This window comes from Vitis vinifera, chromosome 4 (assembly GCF_030704535.1).
Source record: "Vitis vinifera cultivar Pinot Noir 40024 chromosome 4, ASM3070453v1".
Lineage (NCBI taxonomy): Eukaryota > Viridiplantae > Streptophyta > Magnoliopsida > Vitales > Vitaceae > Vitis > Vitis vinifera.
In genome coordinates, this window is record NC_081808.1 from 20968489 (window position 1) to 20992262 (window position 23774).

At 38.2% G+C, this 23774-nt stretch overlaps 1 protein-coding gene across 1 annotated transcript; it reads right to left on the reverse strand.

The window, feature by feature from the left end:
- Positions 1-48: 48 nt before the first annotated feature.
- LOC100252322 (zinc finger CCCH domain-containing protein 44) lies at positions 49-22023 on the reverse strand. The gene is made up of 10 exons (XM_010650776.3): positions 21305-22023; positions 21095-21174; positions 15830-16017; positions 11618-12542; positions 11391-11518; positions 10308-10367; positions 10163-10213; positions 9875-9945; positions 3007-3161; positions 49-2923 (listed from the first exon to the last, which is right to left on the reverse strand). Exons 1-10 carry the CDS (start codon positions 21700-21702, stop codon positions 411-413), a joined length of 4569 nt encoding a protein of 1522 aa, XP_010649078.1. The 5' UTR covers positions 21703-22023; the 3' UTR covers positions 49-410.
- Between the last annotated feature and the right edge of the window lie 1751 nt (positions 22024-23774).

Consider the following 23774-nt stretch of genomic DNA (forward strand, 5'->3'; position numbering starts at 1 on the left):
ACACTGGAATACAGCGCCTAAGTTTGAAAGATAACTTGACAACATGACTCATGGAGGCATCCCAAGGATCATTATATTCAATTTTACATAAGATTTAAAAGTACAATCCATCCACTTGATTGGTATCAATTACAAAAAATGGGGCTATGAGTTAACAAAAATAAGGCATTAAGTCCAGGGCAATTCCCTTGTATGCACATTACAAGGAGGGGGATATGATTCAATCCCCCATATACTTCCGGGACCGATAAGCTGTCCAAGAAATAAAAGCATGTTTTATGCCGCTACATTAAAAGGTTTTTTTTGTTTTTTTTTGGTCAAATTTTAGCATCAGCAACTGGTAGATCAAACCTCCATGAGGATGACACAACAGATAATAATGTGCACTCGGTTTCTGTGGAAGCCAGCAATCATGGATGCAGATAATCACATGATGCTCCCTTCTTGCAGTGCCCGCTCTCGAAAAATTTACAGACTCGCTGCCCTTTGGGAGGATTCCTGGAAGAAAATCCTCCACCTCCGGCTCCACCAAATGTTGACTGCCTGTTCAATGAAGTTCTACCCCTATCAAAACCTGAATCCCCAACCTGAAAAACCCGGTCTCTGGGACCAGAAAATCTCCCCCCACTGTATTTAGATTGTCCTCCCCACACAGCGAGGTTCCCAGTGGAAGTGCCCCAATTCACGTTTGCATTTCCTTGTGCCATTCCCTGACTGCTTTCCCAACCCACTTCTATATTCCCTTGAGTTGGTCCTCCCCACTCCAAATTTGAATTCCCCTGCACTGCTCTCCAACCAGTATCTGTAGTTTCTGACACTGCTCTCCCATCATTATCCGTGGCAGCCACGTTCCAACTTGCCATGGATGGCGCAGGAGGCTGGACATCTGAACCAGCTTCCCATTGGTTAACTGGAACGTCAGTGGATGGTGCAGGAGGCTGGATATCTGAACCTGCCTCCCATTGGTTGACAGAACCATCACTGGGCTTCTTTTCCACCTCCACCTTATCATTAGAAGAGGAATGCCCCACAGACTTCTTATCAGGATCAAGAACATCAGTATGAGATGCCCCACAAGGTTCAGCACTCATAGTCGATTGAGAAGTTAATTGGAAATCGCCAGTGGAGCTCAAAGCATCATTTTTCGCTGGATCAGGTGTTGGGCTCAATCCCTCAACAGAATTAAAACAATCATTTTTAGAACCCTGGGTCAATTCCCCACTGCATTTCATAACTGAAGTAGGGGAAGGCAGGCCATCAAGGGACTCCATTGCTTCAACTTCAGCCAAGAGATCTGAAACCGATGCCTCAGTTACAGAGCTAATCTCAGTGGGCCCAGTATCAATTGGCTGCCAACTAGATGCATTAGGTGTTGGATAGGGTGGAGAAGAATGAGTCAGCTGGACACTTTCTGAAGTAGGAGTAGCAGCATGATCAGAGGCTACTTCAGTCGGTTTCAGTGAAGAAACAGATGCTAGAGTGGAGTCCCATTCCTCAACAGATGGTTTCATTGGAGTAGGGGAAGAATATCCTCCCCAATCACTAGCTACTTCAGGAAGTTTTGTGCCACCGCCCACTAGACTGGAAGCAGTGCTCCAGCTAGGACCTGAATCTTGAACAGGAACATCTGATGATACGGACTGTTTGCTTTCAGCAGCCTGACCTTTCCAGTCCCCATCACTTGGCTTTGGTGTGGGACTGGGTAGATTTGGGAAGTTTATGTCATGATCCTGCTCCAATGTTTTAGATAATTTAGCCACAGATACAACATCAAAGTTGGAATCCCAGCCACTCGAAGAACTGATTATGGACAGAGGTCTGCAGTTTTCTTTGGGAGATTGACCTGAATGTCCACTGTTAACTTGAACAACTGCTGTTCTGTGTGAATTCAAGTTTCCATGATTCTGACCAGGGTCCCATCTTTCAACACCATGACCTTCTCTTCCTTGATGCAACCCAGTTCCAAATGACTTCCCAGACAATGTGGACGAGGAAAGTGAACTATAGACCTGGGGCTGATCAGACCAAGAACTGTTGCCTTTCAATGAGTCCCAACCCTGAGAAAAACTTCCAATTTCTACCTCCTTGGAATTCATGATATCTGCAGGTGTACTCCAACTAGAAGAACAGGAACCCCACCCATCTCTCTTCACAAGTTCATTGTTACCATTAGAAATGGTTGCATCATTTGAATTACCAGGCCCCTCATTTAGTTTATTCCCTATCCAAGTAGCATTCATACTACCATTCAACCCACCATCCCAGTTATTTTCTCTATCCTTTGAGACAACTCTAACTTGCTGAGACTGTAAAAGGCTGTTATTCTGCAGAGGTGGCTCTTTATGGTACTGCAGATTCATTGCATCAGTCAAAAGTATAGAGTCATCTTGCTTTTCATTCATCCTCCATATTCTCAGATGAGGTGGGAAGAATCCATTTGCACTCCACTTCCGCAGCTGCACCATGCCAAATGGTCCTTGAATTTTCCCTGCTGGATCCTGGTAGTGCCATATTTTGTCATTCTCATTATTAGCAGATAGTACTGTCCCTGTAGAAAGAGTGGTGGTGGAAGTTTCTGATGCAACCCCAGAAGACAATCCAGATCTCACCACAGCTTGATTAGTACAACCACCAGTTACTGAACCAATAGGATCAACCTGGTTTCTTGGTTTCTCCCAACAGTTGGACCCATATGCATCTCCTCCCTGATTCTGTGAGGATTCTTTCTCTCTCTCATGAGCCTTAGCAGCACCTTCTTCTTTCTCAGGGAGAAATGTTGTACACTTGTTTCTGCCTCTTTCATTAGTGGTGACCAAATTTTTAAGTGCCCTGCTCCCCATATCATTTGGAATATCACCTCCTCTTCTTGGAGAGAATGGCTCTCTTCCCTTTTTACTAAGGCCAGAAAATCTAGGTATAACATCTGCATTTATCAATCAAAAAGTTCACACTGTGAAAAAAACTTCAAAAAGAAAATATAACAAAAAGAAGGGCAATGAAAGAAACCTTGTTTCTTATCGTCTGATTCTCCAGCATCTTCATCAGACATATAACTTGGATCCATATTTGGATCAGCATGTACTTCTGGAGTTTCACGAAACCTTCGCTGACGTTCCTCAGGTGTGTTCAGAAGCTGTAATTTCTCTACACATTCTCTAAGCGTGCAACATGGTCAAGGAATACCTGATATAAAATTACACCTAGTGCTCTGTTTGACTACCACAAAGATGAGAAGAAAATAAACAAGACCCAGTAAACTTTGGAGAGGCTGTAGTAACATTCCAAGTTTCCTTCCATTCTTTTACACTCCTTGGTCATCAAATGGAGCATAAAAGGAAGAAAATTCAGTAAGGCATCTCCAATGCCACACATGCTTTACAATAAAGAAACAAAAGTCCATAAAATAAACACATTGCCTAATAATTGAGATTCTTTTTTAAACTTAATTAATAAATACCAATAGTAAATAATAAAAGGAATAGAACCAGGTTCATAAGGGATGATGGGAAGGGAGTTAGCATGCCTTGCGGTGTGGTGATTCTATTTTAAGTGCCTAGTTGTCATCTTTGTTTTTCATCGGTTGCTGCTAAAGATGCTTGGGTGCTTATGTATGGAAGAAGGTCGGTGGTGTTGCTTTGTTGGATGTTGAAACCCTAGTTGCTTAATGAATTTTCACAATTGGGAGTTGCAAAGTATAAATCATTTCTTAAGTTGATTCAGAAATGGTGGTTCACAGGGATTTTGAGGATAAAGCTGGTAGCCAAGGATGGTATGTTTTCTGTTAAATCTTCTTATGCCTTAGTGGAGTCAGTTTTTGGAGGTCCTTTTCTAACCAAAGAAAAATCAGTTTCGCAAGCTTTAATGGGCCTTTTTTGCATGGGAGGTTACTTGGATAAGAATTCTGATGTAAACCAGCAAAGAGAAGAGGATGGGTTTTAACCAGCTTTTGTTACCTGTGCAATAATGAGGAGTTGGCTTGATGAATCTTGCTTCAATGTGGTGTAACTAGGAGTTTAGGCCATCTATTATCCTCACAATTCAGTTTTTATCTGGTACCTCCTCGGTCAATAAACAAGGTGTACTTAGGCGGCATGGGAGTTTGTAACTGTTAGCTGTATATATCTGTACATACCATAATTTGGTTGTTTCCTTAGGGATAATACCTTCCTAATTCAGGACTCTCAATTGTATATATAAACAAGTATTATTCATCTAATAAAGACAAGGGAATTGAGAATTACCTTGATTCGGTTACATAGTATCAGAGCCACGTTTGGTTCAAGGGAATTTTCTGGGTTTTGGGTTTTGTTCCTAACAATCTGGAACAGTAACCTGTTACGTGTTTGGTCTGGATTGCGTCACCGCCGACCCAGGGAGGAGCGCATTCTCGTTTCCGGAGCGTGGGAGTGCTTGAGGCCGTCGTTTCTTCACCTATTTGACGTCCCGACGTTGCTTGAGGCCGCCGTTTCTTCACCGATTTGACGTCCCGACGTTTCACATCTCTCGATCTGACTTTCCGACGTTTCTCATCCGGTGTTCGATCAACTGTCGAGGGATCGCAAAGATTCATCGACGACTGTGGAATCGCTGTCGCCTTCTTCTCAGATCCCGCCACCCTCTCACGCCTTCTCTTCGCCCCGTTCTCCGTCAACGCGGTCTTCACCTCGGCCGGAACCCTAAGCCCCCCACCGAAAACTCAGCACGACGCCTTTCCTCATCGGCAGCACCGTGTTTGCGCCCAAATCCACGCCAGAAATCAAACAGTCGGCGTCGTCCGAGATCATTGAAAGCCCCGGCCTCCATTCTTCTCGGGCCCGACACACGACCCACGTTTGTCAGCAGCCCTGCTCTGTCTCCGGCTCGTGCTGCCGGACCGATCTGAGTTTCTTCGCCCGCCTTGGTCGCCACGACTCACGACTTTCAGGGTGAGAAAGAGAGGGAGTCAAGGGTTTGACGCACGCTTTTGACCCTTTTACCCTTTTGTCACCTTGTAAGAGAGGTATTTGTCTTTTTCTTCTTGGAGTGGTAAATTGCAATTTCTGGTCTGGCTGATTGCTTTGAAGATTAAATTTTATTGTCATGGAAGAGAGTAAGAATTCTGTTGCTGATATAGTGCCTATTGTGTCAAAAATAACTGAACACAAATTAAATGGGTCTAATTATATTGAATGGAGCAAGACTATCAAAATTTATTTGAGAAGTGTTGCTAAAGATGACCACTTGACTGAGGAACCTCCTAATGATCACACTAGAAAACTTTGGATGCAAGATGATGCACGGTTATTTCTGCAGATGAAAAACTCTATTAATAGTGATATCGTTGGTCTGCTGAGTCATTGTGAATTTGTTAAAGAGCTAATGGATTATCTTGATTTTCTGTACTCTGGAAAAGGAAATGTATCTCGGATGTATGATGTATGGAATGCTTTTCATTGTCCTGAGAAGGGAGCTAAATCCCTCACTGCATATTTTATGGACTTCAAGAAGGTATATGAGGAATTGAATGCACTTATGCCTTTCAGTCCGGATGTTAGAGTACAACAGGCTCAACGGGAACAGATGGCTGTTATGAGTTTCTTATCCGGTCTCCCATCTGAGTTTGAGACTGCAAAATCTCAGATTCTTTCTGGTTCTGACATTGGTTCCCTTCAGGAAGTTTTCAGTAGAGTTCTACGAACTGAGAATGTCTCATCTTCTCAGCACACCAATGTTCTTGTTGCAAAAGGAGAAAATGCAGAAAATGCAAGAAGGGTGAATAACAGGGGCGGAAACAGGGCATTTGAAAATCGGGGCAATGATTCAAGTACAACAATTGTGTGTTTTTACTGCCATGAGGTTGGCCATACCAAGAAGAACTGCAGGAAATTGCAAAATCGAAATCGGAGAATTCAAACTGCCAATGTTGCTACATCTGATACTGCTACATTTTCAGACTCCTCAAACAAGATCGTCACAATGACAGCAGAGGAGTTTTCTAAATATTCACAGTATCAAGACGCACTGAAAGCATCTACTCCTGTTAGTGCTCTGGCAGAGTCAGGTAAAACATGTCTTGTCTCCTCCTCAAACAAATGGATAATTGATTCAGGTGCCACAGATCATATGACAGGTAATCATAAAACCTTCTCTACCTTCAGAACACATTCTGCTCCTCCTGTTACTGTTGCTGATGGTTCTACCTATGAGATTAAAGGGTCTGGGACTGTGAAACCAACATCTTCTATTACGTTATCTTCTGTGTTAAACTTACCAAATTTGGCCTTTAACCTAATCTCTGTCAGTAAACTTACCAAAAATTTGAATTGTAGTGTCTCATTTTTCCCTGATCATTGTGTGTTTCAGGATCTTATGACGAAACGGACATTTGGTAAAGGACATGTATCTGATGGGCTCTATATTCTTGACGAGTGGGTACCTCGACCAGTTGCGTGTGTCAGTACTGCCTCTCCTGTTGAAGCTCATTGTCGGTTAGGACATCCTTCTCTACCGGTGTTGAAGAAATTATGTCCTCAGTTTGATACTTTACCTTCATTAGATTGTGAGTCGTGTCATTTTGCGAAGCATCATCGTAGTTCTTTAGGACCAAGGCTTAATAAACGGGCTGAGTCTTTGTTTGAATTAGTACATTCTGATGTTTGGGGTCCGTGTCCTGTTACTTCTCAAACTGGGTTTCGATATTTTGTTACCTTTGTGGATGATTTTTCTCGAATGACTTGGATTTATTTTATGAAGAATCGTTCAGAAGTATTTTCTCATTTTTGTGCCTTCTCTGCTGAGATTAAAACCCAATATGATGTGTCTGTGAAAATATTACGAAGCGATAATGGAAAAGAATATGTGTCTAACTCATTTCAGAATTACATGAGTCAAAATGGGATTCTTCATCAAACATCTTGTGTTGATACTCCTTCTCAGAATGGGGTTGCTGAAAGAAAGAACAGGCATTTACTTGAGACAGCTCGTGCCCTCATGTTCCAGATGAAGGTTCCGAAACAGTTTTGGGCTGATGCAGTTTCCACAGCTTGCTTTCTGATCAACCGTATGCCCACTGTAGTGCTTAAAGGTGATATTCCGTACAAAGTAATACATCCACAGAAATCACTTTTTTCACTGGCCCCAAGAATTTTTGGATGTACATGCTATGTTAGAGATACAAGGCCTTTTGTTACTAAACTTGATCCTAAGGCGTTACAATGTGTTTTCTTGGGGTACTCAAGACTGCAAAAGGGCTATAGATGTTTCTCGCCTGATCTCAATAAGTATCTAGTATCAACGGATGTTGTGTTTTCAGAAGACACATCATTTTTCTCTTCACCCACGAGTTCTGCAAGTGAGGAGGATGAAGAATGGCTTGTGTATCAAGTGGTTAATTCAAGACCAACTGTTGGGCAATCAAGTGTGGTCGATTCTGATGCATCTCTTGCTCCTTCGGGTCCTGTTGTTCATATTCCTCCTGCTCCAGCCAAACCACCAATTGTTCAGGTGTACTCTCGGCGCCCAGTGACAACCGATACATGTCCTGCACCAGCTCCTTCGTCATCTGATCCTTCCAGTGATCTCGACCTTCCTATTAGTCTTCGGAAAGGTAAACGGCACTGCAAATCTATCTATTCCATTGCTAACTTTGTGTCTTATGATCACCTGTCATCTTCCTCCAGTGTCCTTGTAGCCTCTATAGATTCTATTTCCGTACCTAAAACTGTTACAGAGGCCCTGAATCATCCTGGTTGGAAGAATGCAATGCTTGAAGAAATCTGTGCATTGGAGGATAATCATACATGGAAACTTGTCGATTTGCCTCAAGGAAAGAAAGTTGTTGGCTGCAAGTGGGTCTTTGCGGTAAAAGTTAATCCTGATGGCTCTGTGGCACGATTGAAAGCCAGGCTTGTAGCTAGAGGATATGCTCAGACATATGGAGTAGACTATTCTGATACTTTCTCTCCAGTTGCCAAACTCAATTCAGTTCGACTATTTATTTCTATTGCTGCTTCCCAACAGTGGATGATACATCAGTTAGACATCAAGAATGCTTTTCTTCATGGTGATCTAGAGGAAGAGGTCTATCTGGAGCAACCTCCTGGGTTTGTTGCTCAGGGGGAGTATGGGAAGGTTTGTCGTCTGAAAAAAGCTCTCTATGGATTGAAGCAGAGTCCCCGTGCTTGGTTTGGAAAATTCAGTAAGGAGATTCAAGCATTTGGCATGAACAAGAGCGAGAAAGATCACTCCGTTTTCTACAAGAAATCAGCTGCCGGTATCATACTTCTTGTGGTCTATGTCGATGATATAGTTATTACAGGAAATGATCATGCAGGAATCTCTGATCTTAAGACATTCATGCATTCCAAGTTTCATACAAAGGACTTGGGTGAACTGAAGTATTTCCTGGGAATAGAAGTATCAAGGAGCAAGAAAGGGATGTTCTTATCACAAAGGAAGTATGTGCTTGATCTGCTTAAAGAGACCGGTAAGATAGAAGCAAAGCCATGTACTACCCCGATGGTTCCTAATGTACAACTTATGCCAGATGATGGAGATCCCTTCTACAACCCTGAAAGGTATCGGAGAGTGGTTGGGAAGCTGAATTATCTCACCGTGACGCGACCAGATATTGCATATGCAGTAAGTGTTGTTAGTCAGTTCACATCTGCGCCTACAATAAAGCATTGGGCGGCTTTAGAGCAGATTTTGTGCTACCTAAAGAAGGCTCCTGGTCTAGGCATACTATATAGTAGTCAGGGACACACTCGCATTGAGTGTTTTTCTGATGCGGATTGGGCAGGTTCTAAGTTTGATAGAAGATCCACTACAGGTTATTGTGTATTCTTTGGCGGGAATCTAGTGGCTTGGAAAAGTAAGAAGCAGAGTGTTGTATCCCGTTCGAGTGCAGAATCTGAGTACAGGGCCATGGCATAGGCTACTTGTGAAATCATATGGATACATCAACTCTTATGTGAAGTGGGAATGAAGTGCACAATGCCAGCAAAGCTTTGGTGTGACAATCAAGCCGCTCTTCATATTGCTGCGAACCCAGTCTATCATGAAAGAACCAAACACATTGAGGTCGATTGTCACTTCATTCGTGAAAAGATTGAGGAAAATCTAGTCTCTACTGGCTATGTGAAGACTGGAGAGCAACTTGGGGATATTTTTACAAAAGCTCTAAATGGAACTCGAGTTGAGTACTTTTGTAACAAGCTGGGCATGATCAACATCTATGCTCCAGCTTGAGGGGGAGTGTTAGCTGTATATATCTGTACATACCATAATTTGGTTGTTTCCTTAGGGATAATACCTTCCTAATTCAGGACTCTCAATTGTATATATAAACAAGTATTATTCATCTAATAAAGACAAGGGAATTGAGAATTACCTTGATTCGGTTACAGTAACTAAGAAGCGAAGAAAGGTTTGGAGGATGGCCCTGTTCTGTTTGTAGTAGACCATATGGCTACAGAGAAAAGGACTTTCAAAAGCTTGGAGAAGTCATTTTCAATCACTAAAGGCATCTATCTAGTCCCTTTGTTTCTTTGGTCCCCCCTTTCTGATTGGTGTTTATTAATAATATTTGTCACTCAAATGAATTAACATGAGTTGATCTTTGACCTAAAGACATTAAACAAAAATTCCATGGTGTCATTTGGGTAAAGCACCCTGAGTTCAGCAAGAAGTAAATGAAAAACTCAAATGCCTACCATGGATTTTAAGGTCATATAATATTAGCTTGTTTTGCACAACCTCCATCTTCATCCCTTCTAACCAGTCTTAGCCCTTATTATCATAGAGCATTGTTAAATCAGAGTAAAATAATATCCTAAATGAAGAAAAAATTTGCATGCAAGATATTAAAAGAAAAGCACCAGAGAACAAAGGATATTCCTTTCTGTGCCCCTTTTCACTCGCTCGATCACGTAGATGATTAAGCCGCAATATCTCCGTTTCAAGCCACTAACATCAGAGAAATGGCAACATCAACAGCAGCAGAGCAAGTTTTCAGAAATTAACTACAGAGTTTCTATAGAAATGACAACAACAAGTTGTAGGGTACATAAAAGAGCACAAAGATTGAATCAAAATAGAACACACAGAATAGGACCAACCTCCTCACAAAGTAAAGACAAACTAGCATGATTTATGCATTATAATTAACATGTAAAGAACTTACATCATTCACTCTAACTGCCTGAAGTGCCATTGCTTTCTCCTGAATCTCACCCTACAACAAGGTATGGATCATTTTAGAATATGCTGCCACAAATGTTTAGGCCAAATCATACAACTGAACTTAACATGTAGTTATGCATGCTTACAACAGTCAACCGGTTAACAAGTCCACACTTTATGCTCTGGCGCAAGCGTCTGCATTCATCCTGAAAACATAATCAACACAGCAAACAGTTTCTTACAAAAAATATCCAATATTTTTATTATTTTGAGCACTCGAAAAAAAAAAATGACCAAGTCATGGATGCTCCATTCAACATTTGTTTTGTCATTATTTTGAATAGATGTCAAACAAAGGGATCAAGGAAGATATGCATATGATTTCTAGCTGGGCATTCAAGATTGCAATTATGATGTATTTGCCAACAATAATCAAAATGATGATTTTAGCCAAATATGAAGCAGTAACTAGGATTGAAAAAGTTATTTGGATTTGCCATCTATGCTATATTAAGAATTTTGTAGAACCTTCCAAATCCTTGAGTTTCCCATATTGTACTCTGAAAAATTAACCCTTTTGCTAGCATGTATGAGTAAATCTATATTGATCAAATGCATCATTTGAATTTAAGTCTATCTCAAATAACAGATTTAAGAATAAAAGTTGATGCCAGTCCAACTCAATAAGAAAAAACATGCACCTTTTAGCTTCAGAAGTGGAAAATAACAAAAAAGATTAGATCTTTTCCCCTGTGGTTGGGAAAAAAATTATGTATCTAGGAAAATCAGATAGCAAACTAAGATCCATGCAAAAACTTAAAGTGGAAGAAAAAAGAAGATTGTAATCAGCAAGAAAAGAGAGAGAGAGAGAGAGCAAGAAACACTTGAACGACCCCACATTCAGAAGAAACTTTGTCCAGTTGACATGATTTTCTATAAACTAAATTGCAACTTGCGATTCCTCATGGTGCACTTCAACAGGTAGAAACCCTTCTCCTAGAAATATGCGAAGCAAACAAGAATAATATATCCTTTTTTTCTTTTGTTTTCTCTATTTTTCCTTTCTGGGTTTTGGGGCTTAGGAGGGATGTAATGACAGAATAAATAAAAGATTAGAAGTTGATAATACTTCATTTTGTTTCACAAAAGTTGATATTTTTGTTCTATGTATATGGCTGCTCCCTCACATGTGCATATGCATGTGGAGAAAGCATTGCGTACAATCTCACCTCAGAGAACTCCTGGTTTGAAATTGAATCAATTGATATGACCTCTTTCTTGTTCAAATTTAATATCTCAAGCATGACATCTGCTGTCCTTTTTCCAATTTTGTATGGTACATCCACCTTGCTTGTACCTGTGCGCATAATTGTCAACAATTTTACAATTTTGCATAATTTATGTTATAATTGACATGTTAGAAATAATCCAGGATGCTGCTTATAATAATAAATACCTACAACTTGGACAAGCCTATACATATCTTGCTTTTGATCGCTACCAGAAATTCTTATTCGTACAATTGAACCAACAACCTTGGCTTGAAATGTCTCAACATCTTCAATTAGATTTTCCATCAAAATACGCCGCAAGTAAATCAAGTTAATGTTGTGAACATCAATGGCTGCATATTCATCTAGATTAGTCTGTGGTCCTCTCTCATCACCCTTTTTACGTGTTTTACGTTTCTTATCTTTAATTATCATTAGTTGGTAGTCATTGTTTTCATCAGCATCAACCTGGCTAGCTAGAGTATCAACAACACCCCCCCGCATGATATCATCTGCCCGAGAATGCTCTTTTATAAGAAAATGAGATTCGAGAAGCTTTAGCATTTCAAAATGACCCACACGTGCTTTCCCAAATAGGTTTCTAAGCCTCATGTCACAAATGATTTGACTTTTCCGGCGAGGATCACGAAGGTTGTTTCTCTTTATGTACTCCAGCAAAAGAGCCTGGACATCAAACTGAGATAGAACAGATGTATCACCATTTTTCATGTGCCCAACCAACTCCAAGAGCTCTTTTGATGCCCATTCTGTGCCTTCAGGCAAACATGTCCTCTTGGAATCATCTGATCTTCCCACATTTAGAGAGTTGTCCTTGTTGAGGAACTTTGGCTGTTTCTTGGTTTTCCTTCTTTTAGAAGTATTTGCTTCCTGATGTCCGGAAGAGCTGTCTGAACTAGAACCCTTGTCATCATTAGCATCATAAAGTTCATCTGAAGATTCCCCTTTACGAGCCATAAGACCAGCTCCCTTCCAGGGATTTTTAGCCCGAGTGAGCTCCTCTAAAGTCAAAGATAGCTTCCCTTTCAAGTAAATCCAGTACACCTTGAAAAGATACTCCCAGCTACTTTTGTCATCAAAATCTACTTGAGCCTGCACAAGTCACATGGAAAAAAGGACAAAAATAAAACTGGCAGCATGGAGTAGCCAACAAACTGCAAACTGGTCAAGGTACAAGAGTTTCCTAGCAAGCTAAAAAGACATAACCAAACACCTCTATGATATTGCCCAAGCATCAAAATAGGACCTACAAAGATAGTGTTTCAAAATTACCATAAAATAAATCATCATGGTTAGTTTTCCCAACTGAATTCTCTAGTAATAAAATAATCTATTATTTACCATTTTGGACCCATTTAGATGCAGCTATACCTTCTAGTTAAAAAGGAAATTGTTCTTTAAGATAGATAGACATATATATATGTATATAACCCTCCCTTGTAAGTACTCATGCAAAAATATTCTCCAATCCTTACTACAAATAGCTTTTAAGTCTCAAGTCATTTTTACTTGAAATCACTTTAAATTTTAATCAAACATGTTATAAAGAAATTTAATAGTTAGAAAGAGCTTTTACACAATCAAATACAATGTCAAATGAGACCTAATTATAAATGATGCGAAAGTCATCTCTTACCAAATAATGCATTGTTTAGCCAAAAAAGACATTGGTCAAGGTAAAATAATCTAGTGCAACTTAGAAATATGAGTCCATCACCCACACTTTCGTTATAATCTATAATACACAAAATCTTCAACTTTACCACACATACCTGTGTCAACACAGCCTAATATGGGTGTGTGTGTCTAGGATCCTTGTTAGTTACTTTATTTAGTGCAGATATGATTGCTTGATTTTAATTGATTTTTTTTTTCTATTTTTGACTTTCTTAGCATAGTTATATTGAAGAGAGAGAAAGCTTGCTGAAAAGCAAACTTTTATAAAAACATTTAAAGATGAAAAAGAAAAAATAAGAATAAAAGAGGAGAGGGGGGATTTCATTAAGGATATCTTTGCTTTTGATTGATTTTAATTAATTTATCTTCTTCTTTCCTTTTCTTATCTCGTGTCTATAGGTGTTAAAAGTGCACCCAGGCCTAAGGTGCACTAATCGTAGCGCCTCACTTGTTAAGGATTGCCTCTTGTTGAAAAAGCATGTCTCATTTTTGTTTCTTTTTTTGAATTCATGGGAAAACTACATTGTCATGACCTTGTTTTCTAAATTAAAGGGGCCAAAGCACTATTTATATTAGAAAAAACTTACGGAATAATGGTTGTCCTATGACATTATGCTAAAAAATGTTAGCACCCAATAACATCTTATGTTTTCCTATGGTTCCTAACCTTTGTTTTTTTTGGATAGGTAAATAAGCAAATAGATTAAAAGTGCAGAGAAAGGCACACCAAGTACACACAAGCAAAAGAAGAAAACAACAAACCACAACCCAAGCCAAAGGGCTCCCAAACAACAAAACCAAACCCTAACAAGCTAAGGAGTACAAGACTAACAAAACCAAGTCACTGTCTGGCTCCCAACCCCACAATTCCAAGAAAAACGAGGAATCCACCCACTGTGAAAGCCTAGCGCACCAAGAAGAGACTGAAAACCACCTTTTCCTCTCCACCTCCCATCCCCCCACCCAAAGCCCCATCGTAGGCACTCAGAAACCAAATCCAACCCATACTTCCTACTTCGTCTTCATTTGCTGCTTGAGAGGTTGTAATTAACAGAGCAATCCAACTTTCGAAGTTCCCTTTCAAACCAAGAAGCATGGGAAGGCCTCCTCTTACCTGTCAATCCCACCACTCTCTGACCCTTTCGAGCTTCCAACTTTCTCAAAAGGGAGTCAACTTCTTTATCAAAGCCTTCCATAGGCAAACCTAAGTACTTGCTAAAGGAGACAAAGTTCTTGTAAGAATCGACAAAGTTCTCCTCTGACTCCACATCCTTCCCACCCACATCTTCACCGCACCCAACCAAGTCCGCAGTCACAGAGTCTCTGGTAAAACCAGAGACAAACCCGCACTAGAAGACAAAAGCAAAGGCCCGCTACACTTATCCTTTCTTTCAATTTGGAACTCCTCAATCTACTCCCTCCATTGGATGATATCCCTTGCCAAAATATCCTTTCCTGTGGCTCCGAACTTTCTAACACAATTTAAATTCCCAATATTGATAGTTGATTCAAAAGGCATCAATCTCAACATCTACAGCTGGTATCAGGTGATAAGCAAAATATACTAATTAAAACCCATAAAAAAAATTTAAAAAAAAACAAAAATTCTCTAGAAATATAATTTCAATTAGATGATTGCAACAAACTAATGAAAAAACATGTATCACATAGTACATTATTTAGATAGGTGTAAAAGCACAAGCCCAAATTGGTTTGTAATATATTAAGAATTGAAAACTTTTAAACTATTACAATAGCCATTTTTACATCCAACAACAATTCTTGATAATTGATATATCAAAACATACGGAATTGTAGCTTTCTATATAAGAATTATTTTTTATTTATAATAATAAAATTTTAAAATAATAAAAAGAAATATGATCAATAACAAGTCAATAATTGTTCAAAAATGAGTCATTTTAATTTCTTGCTCCTAATCATGGATTGATGCATTTTTTTAATTCATGTGCAGAAATATGCAGAGATGATTTTTTGTTTTCCAACCATTTTCATCAAAACTGATTCATGGCATTTTGACTCCAAGTGAAGTTGTGATCAATGTTTGAATAGTCAAAAAAATGAATTTTTTTCCATACATTTATTTCTAAAATTTCTCATTGTATAATTAAATTATATACTACCGCATTAGTTTTTTGTTGGACGCTTTGAGCAAATGCTAGAAAACTTTATTTTTTTGTTACATGAATAGGAATTTTGAATAGAGTTAGTGATATTGTATGGATATTAAACGTCCAAATCTACAATATTTTATAAGATTATACCTATGCCCTAAGTTGCATTTCAGTTTGCTTGTGCACACACCTTGGGTCGCACCTTGCCCCTAAGCCATAAAAGACCTTTGCACCTTTTCAAAATTATGCCTCAGCCTCTTCAACCTTAGGATTTTTTAAAACACACAACCAATACAAGTAGATGGTTCCAACAATTTTATCACCCACCATCCAATGCCTTTATTAATGAATCAACTAATGAAACACATGTTCCCAAAATCAAGGACACAGCCATGAGAATATGACCAGGATTAAACACTGGAACAAGGCTGAGAGCAAAACAAATTCGGGAGTTCTCTAGGCTAAGAGAGGTCATAATAAAGGACATAAGTCCCATTCAAACATACAAAAAGCAATAAGTGTGCATATGCGTGAGTATGACATTCCAAAATACAGAATTAAGCATACCATTTCCTTGTTCCCTCGCTCATTATCTTCGACCAGCAAAACAGTTCTCATGCATGTCGTGCAAAATCCCTTGTTCCCTCTTACACACAATATATCAGCATCTTTAATGCATCCCTTGCACAAGGAATATGTACAAGTATAGCACATATAGTAGGCAGCCTTCTCACAGTTGCTACATATATGCCAACCTGAAATGTACAACAATCATGATGCCAGGAAATTAATAAATCATGTCCACGTCTTTAACAATAAGGTTTCCAAACAAGAAAGAGTAAGATGATAAAGGACAGAAATGACAATTGGCACTCACATAAAGAAACATTAATGAGGATAGATAGCAAAATACGTTACTCCACATACATAAGCATTACATGACAACAAAAACTAACCCATGCACCACTCAAAATGAAATGATTACATTTCCTTCACTGTGCCAAGTCAAGGAGTTTTTTTTTTTTTTTTTTGATAGGTAAGAAAAGATCTATTAAGAAGAGGCACCAAAAGAGCGACTCGAGGTGTACAATACCTATCCACCCACCGCCAAACCGGCCAAAAAAGTTCAAATAAACAAGCACCCAGTTGGGTCAAAAAACAACCTTAGCTAGAGCCCAACCAATCAATAAAATTGACTATAGTTAGAAGGCAATCAGCTATGAACAACTTGGCCTCTGACCAAAGGGAAAAAACAAAAAGGTATTTGAGTCTCTGGATTGACAGCACATCATCATTAAAGGTCAATCTATTTCTCGCTTTCCAAACCGTCCAAAATATGTAAAGAGGAGCTACTCTCCACACCTTTATGCGCTTTTTGCCCACAAATGAGCCATGCCAACTAAGGAGAGTCTCTCTAACTGGAAGGCTGCTCCATGACACCCCAAACAAAGTAAATAGTAGATCCCATAAGACCCTAGTTTTTCTACAATGAAGAAGAAGATGGTCTATAGTCTCTTCCTTCTCATGTCACAAACAACATCTATCTACCAAGGCCCACCCTCTTTTTTGAATTAAATCCAAGGTTAAAGTTTTGCCCCATGTAGCCTCCCAAGCAAAGAAGCTAATCTTGGGCTGCACCCACACGCTCCAAATGCAACTTGAAGGAAAAAGAGAAGGGTTGTCCGTTGTCCGGCTCAAGAGCATAGTAGAGGGATTTGACCGAGAACTTTCCGCTCTTTGTTTCGGTCCAAAATACCATGTCTTCCACATCTCTGTGCACTCTCTTCCCATGCAGCCACTCCAAGAAGCTTTCCGCCTCCTCCACCTCCCAATCATTAAAGGCTCTTGAGAAACAAGGGTTTCATCCCGCCCAACCCCACTCAGCCAAAGGGTCCCAATATCCACCACCCATGCTTCCTTATCATCAATTAAAGCAAACAAGGAAGGGAAGAATACACACAACAAAGAATCCCCACACCACCTTCCTTATCAAGGAGTTTATTGCAGCTATTTTCTGTGTTTGGCTTATCTTGGGTGATATCCTCCAAGATCAAAGAGACTTTTTTAGGTTAGCATGACTCTTTTGTGGAATAAAAAAGGAAAAAAAATGTTGTCGAGAGTTGCTCCCTTATACATTTTTTGAACAATATGAAAGGAAAAAAATCAAAAATCATTTGAAAATGAAGAGCATTCAGACCAAAGGCTGAAAAGCACATAATCTTTTCTTTTGGGTTAAGTTGTATATAGATGAAGACTCAATGTCTTTAATTGATTTTGTTGATTGGTTGCGCTGGCAAGAAGTTTATGGAACTTACTGTTTTCCCTTTTTGGGGTGTCATGGGTTCTCCCATATTCAGTTAGAGAGGCGTTATTGGGGTGGCTTGAGTCTTGTGTGGGAAAGAAGAGGAAGAAAGTGTGGCTTTCAACTCCCTTGTGTCTTTTTTGGATAGTTTGGAAGGAAAAAAACAGTAGGGCTTTTGAAAATAAGGGTCACTCGGTTCAAGGGTGTAAATTTTTTTTCCTTTGTAACCTTTGGGTGTGGGTCAAGGGGTTTTTAGACTCTAGCCTCCCTTCCTATGTGGATTTTGTAGATTGGTTAGGCTTTGTTTAAGGGGTTCTTTAACCTTTTTTGTATACCACCTGTATACTTTGGGACGATTCCTTGATGTGCCTTTTTTCTTTTTATTAATATACTGCTATTTATTCATCAAAAAAAAAAAGTTATCATAGAGGTAAGGAGTGTAGTTTTTTTTTTTATATCCCTCTTTTTAAGCTTTGCCTTTTGGTGACCATTGAACACGTCCCATGTACCTTGGTGCACTATTTTTGTTGGTGCCTATTATATAATACACTCACTTTATTTGCCTATCAAAAAATAATGAAATGAAAGCCATAACCCATAACATATTCATAAAAATGCAAGCAAAACTCATATAAGCATGGACTATGATGCTTACATCCTGATTGAAATTGTATCTCTTTAGGAAATACCCACAACCCGATCCACACACACACAGACAAATGCATGCAAACATTACATTCTAAATGAGAAAATAATTTAAAAGAGTGATTAAACAACTCTTAATCCTTAGCATTTTACAGAAGATTACAGCACTAGGACCACAAAGAAATTTAGTCTAGTCAAGTCAAGTTTTGAGATGTCCAGGCTCAGTTTAACCAAACTACATAATATTCAAATTCAAACTCAACTCAAGCAAGCATGTTCCAGCTCAGGAACTCAGATATCAAAAGAGTTCAACAACTATAGAAATGGTCACGGTTTGGCTCAAAACAGCTTCACCCCTTCCCGCCTGGCCTGGTGGATGTAAATAAGAAACGAAGAAAAAATAGCTGACTTAGAGGAGGATCTAAGTTGAATTTCACGCTTTCTTCACCTATTAAATTAAAAACTTGCCACCTCAGCCAAATCAAATAAGAAACCAATTGAATCTATCCATGGTCAAATCTCTCAAACCCTAGAACTGATTACCTTTGTTCTTCCCATGTTCAAATCTATCCAAACCCAACTCTCCTCCCATGTCTTAAACCCGACACATTAATGAAACTTCCTTCACCAGAGGGGAAGATTCTCAAAAGGTCAGTCCTACTTTCAGAACTTCAGGACCCTAGAGTAGAATTTCCTCAAAGCTCTTTAAACTACAAAGGGAAAGAAGAAGATGACCTTTGTTTGGAAGAGTCATTCCCAACATCATTCTCTATAGCCACTTCTAAAGATTCCTGGATAGCGAAGGTGTCGGAGCAATTAGGAGAGGGAGGTCAATGGAGTCTCCGCTTCTCAAGATAACTCCATAATTGGGAACTATAAGGCATGGTAGCTTTTTTGCAGAGATTACAAACAAGCTTTGCAGAAATGATGAAGATGATAGAATGAGTTCGAAGGTATTCAAAGATGGAAAGTTCTCAGTTAAATTTCTTTAATCCTCCCTAGCCCAAGGGGCAAGGAGGGAACCCTTTCCCACAAGTACAATATGAAATCCTTGAGCTCCTACAAAATTAGGTTTTTTTGCTTGCAAAGTTACATGAGGAAGGTTTTGACAAGCAATTGATTCAAAAATTGAGGATGAATAATGCCGAATAGATGTCTTATGTACAAAATGATAAGGAATCAGCCATCACTTGCTCTTTCATTATCCCAAAGCAAGCGTTCTTTGGAAACTCACTTTTTCTCTATTTAGAGTAGCTTGGGTGCTGCATTGTACCATAAGAGGAACCCTTCTCAATTAGCACAAATCTTTTGCAAGCAAAAAAACAGAAAAAAGGCTTGAAGGGTCACCCCTTTGTTCTTGTTTTGGACTCTATGGAAGAAAAAAAAATATCAAACCATTTGAAGACATTGAACAATCGGACCAAGCAATCAAATTTATTTCCATGAGTACATTTTTAGAATGGGGTCAAAGTGCACATAGTTGATCATTCACTAACCATGTTAGACTTTGTTGAATGGCTTAGCTCCAAGTAAGGAGAGGAGCTTGTTTTTATTTTTTTTCTCTCTTTTTTTACTCGCCTTTTGGTACTTATTGCATACATCGTGTGTACCTTGATGCACCTTTCGCTTACTGTTATTATATAATCTCTTTTGCCTATCAAAAAAAACTAATAATAATAATAATTATGATGAAGAAATTCACCATATGCCCAGGAATTGCATAATATAAATGGCAAACTTGAGACAAAAAAAAAAAGAGGTTGGCTTTTAAGTTTACCTTGTGTTTGTTTCAGTGGAACCTTCATACTAAGGCCTTTTAAAAGAGCTAATTGCTTAAAAAAAGAATTTATTATGGAAGTTAAGAAAATGCCAATTCTAATAGAAGCACTATTTTGACTTATAGGGAAAATTATTTCATATTTACTGAAATTTTCACAATACCAAATATTACCTTTCGAAAAATTATAGTTTTAGCATAGATTAGAAAGCTATCCAAAACAGCTCCAAACTTTATATAATTCATACAGTCACCAAGCTCATTAGGACGATGAGCTCAGATTAAGAGGCTCAAGCTTGGCTTGTTTTACAAATTGATGGGTTTGACCAAGCTCATTACTAAGTTCAGACCAAGTAGTTTGCAAACATCCTGGTTCATTTATAGCCCTACACTTACTTCCAAGTAAATCCCATTTTTAATAGGCTCCTTGAGAAGAAATCCCTTAAATACCTTGATGATTTTGCAAGGAAACTTGGAAATGCATTCAGAAAGGACAAATAAGTGGAATAATATGCATATGCTACCAGATGCTACAATTAAGTGAATCTGAAATACAAGAAACGGTATCAATCCAAATACTTGAGTGGTTGGAACTCTCCAGCACAACCATTGCAATTGTGTGGAACTCAAAGTTAGCACATAACATGGGCCAACAAATTTAGAAGAGAGCTCATAAAATTTGGACACACATTATAATGAGTTTGGATTTGAACTTTTGTCAATAGGACCCACACATGGTACCCAATGAGAGTAGATGAAGCAAGAGTTACAGTTTGGACCAAAAACTGGTAATCCAAGGAAGCCTTGTGGCAAGGAGTCCTCTTAATGGGCTTTTCCATTGTGATATGGATGACAACCATCAGAATAGTCATTGTATTTCGTATGTGGAAATTATGTGGATATTTAACGATAGAACTTACTGCCCTATTCTGAGCTCTCCGCATTTACAACTATTAAGTCAAAAACCCATCAATCACAAAAACCTCAGGGCAAATACTATGGAAAGTGAATATGCAACAAAATTTTAATTATTAAAAATTAAAATTAATATAATTCAAACAAACACAATAAATATAGTGAATCTACAGTTTAATAAACCACAACGTACCACAATTCCATTTCGCCCTTGATCGAAAGAATGACTCGTCCCGCTTAATACAAGCCGCATGGTATGCCTTAGGGCAGCCTCTAACATATAAAAAACGCAAAAAAGAGTGGAAATGAATGAACACCAACAGAAAAAAGCACAATAAAGCCGAGCACGCAAAGTAAACCCTAATAGGCACGAACTCTCCACAATTGGGATGGCATCACTCACCGGCGGTCACAGAGCACGAGATCACCGCCATCGAAGCATATGAAACAGACGTCCTCCTCGTCCTTCTTCTTCTTCGGCGGCGGCGGTTTCGCCTGACCCCTGGGCGGCCGACCTCGCTTTCGCTTCCCGGCGTTCTTATCCGTAACTTTCACCTCCGTCAGCGTCTCCGACTCCGCCACAGGATCATCTTGTTTCACATCCATTTCAGCATGACCAGCGACAACCGTCGGCGCTCCAACGAGCTGAGAATCGTCCAATTCATGAGCTGGTTCGCATTGGTTGAAGCACAAAAGCGCTTGCGTCTGTTGTAAACTGTTGAAGCTAGGGTTCTCCTGTTGCAGGTGAGGTCTGTAGAGAGCCGAAACTGGTAGCTCCTGTTGCTTTGCTCCTCCTTCCATGGCGAATTGGGGAGACCGTATTTAATCGAAAACGCTGCGCAGAAACCCTAGATTTGGGAAATCGATTGGAGTACGTGGTTTCAGGATCATGGCGACGGCGTCGTTTAGGGAGGGTGTATCAGATTAGATGAAGTCCAGTCCAGGACGACATCGAAGGACGGCCCCGTTTGGTAAGGCTCTGAGGGTTTGCGGAGGTTTGCGGAATGGAGCGTCGGACCCGGCTCTACCTCTTGGATTCTCGAATTCCAAGTGCCACGTGATTATCATTTTCGCAGAGTGGGTACTGGGCACCAGATTGGAGGTGGGTCCACTTGGAACATTTGGTCAGTGATAGAAAGGCGCGTTTCCAGTGATTAATAAGCTTTCTCAATAAACTTTTTGATTCTAAAAAGCTAAACCTTCCCCCGCCCCGGTCAATTTGTATTAGCCTAACCCTTTCATACCAATAATCTTTTTATTTTATTATACAAATGCTTTTTGGTATTTCACTTTTCCCCCTTCTTTTAAAAATAAAAATAAATAAATAAAAATACTTTATTAAAGCCCAAAATTCAGAAGGTGCACTTTCCATTCAAGCATATCTAAATATTTAACTGTATTCACCATTCAAGAGAATATCGTTTTGGGTCAATGAACTTCAATTTTATTTTCCTACATCTGCGAAACCTCCACCATATTAATTATTTGAAAAAGTAAATAAAATTAATTATTTTGTTAAGAGAGTATATCTGTGTTTCTATTTTCAAATAATATAACTATTTTTCAAAAAATAAAAATGGTTTCCAAAACCTACCTGCTCATTCATGTTTTTCAAAAGTTGCATTAACAAACCCTTTTTCACTGTCCACATTTAAAAAATAAATAAATAATAATTTTTTATCTATATAAAACACACTTTTCTCTTAATTTTACTTTTTATTTTATTCTATAAATCAAATAAATAGATTATTTTTTATTTTCTTATACTTTATTTTAATTTTTTTATAATTTATACAAGATTTAAAATGACATTTAGTAAATCAATTTAATGACTTAATAATTTAATTTAAATCATTAAATATTTAAATATGTCTTATAAAATATTTTAATAATGCAATGTAAAATCAAAAATAATTTTAATAAATCAACTTGATGATTTAACATGATTTAATAATTTAAACATCATTTGACTTAAAATCAAGTTAATGTGAATGCATTATAAAGTATTAGCATGTTTTATAAGAACTAAATAATAAATTTTAAATCAATAATTAAAACATAATGGAATTAAGTTTATCTTTAATTATCAAGAATTAAATTTTAACATTCATTAATCTTCACTAATACTAGTATTCACTGTCATCATTTGTTCGGTTTTTCTATTTTTTTCATCCCACAAGCAAATAAGAATTAAAAGTCAACAAAATTCTTGAAGTCTTGTATGATTAAAAATTTATTAATATAAATAAGTTTATTTATTCATTTATATTGAATTTTTCATAAAAGAAGGTCTACCACGTTATGAGAGGAAATAATCAAAAGACATACATATAATGAGGATAATAAAAAAGATAGAAAAAAATTAAATTATAGGGATCGCTTTTATTAATATTTTTATAAATAAAAAATAATAAAATATTAATAATATTTAATCCCCCGATCCTTTGGTTAAGATAAATATGCATCTCACTATTAAAAAAGCAAACGATGTGAAGAACATTGTTGTGAATATTAATGATTTTCAATAGAATCTCAAAGTTAGAATTGTAATTTGGGTGAGTTGGTCAAATTCATCGGTCATTCAAGTCTAACTCAAATTAAGAAACAATTAACTCAAATTAAATATAATTTGATCTTTAACCCAAGATACTCAACTCAAACCTCAATTCAACCTTATTTTTTTAAACTCGAGTTGAATTTAGGTTGATTGAATTAAACTCAAGTTAATCGAGTTAAACTAAGGTTGTTCGACTTAGACTTTGATTGATTGGGTTATATGATTCAAAATCTATTTATAGTGAAATTAAAAAAAATTATGTATAGAATATACCAAAATTTAAATAATAAATAAAATAAAATTTCAAAATAATAAT

What these genes read in the sequence shown, in the direction of transcription:
- LOC100252322 (XM_010650776.3), bottom strand. Translation starts at nt 21,702, where the DNA reads ATGGAAGGAGGAGCAAAGCAACAGGAGCTACCAGTTTCGGCTCTCTAC. An exon ending in CAAACCAGGAGTTCTCTGAG is followed by an intron (nt 10,368 to 11,390) that starts GTGAGATTGTAC and finishes TTATGTTTTCAG; the next exon opens with GATGAATGCAGACGCTTGCG. An exon ending in ATCAGACGATAAGAAACAAG is followed by an intron (nt 2,924 to 3,006) that starts GTTTCTTTCATT and finishes TGATAAATGCAG; the next exon opens with ATGTTATACCTAGATTTTCT.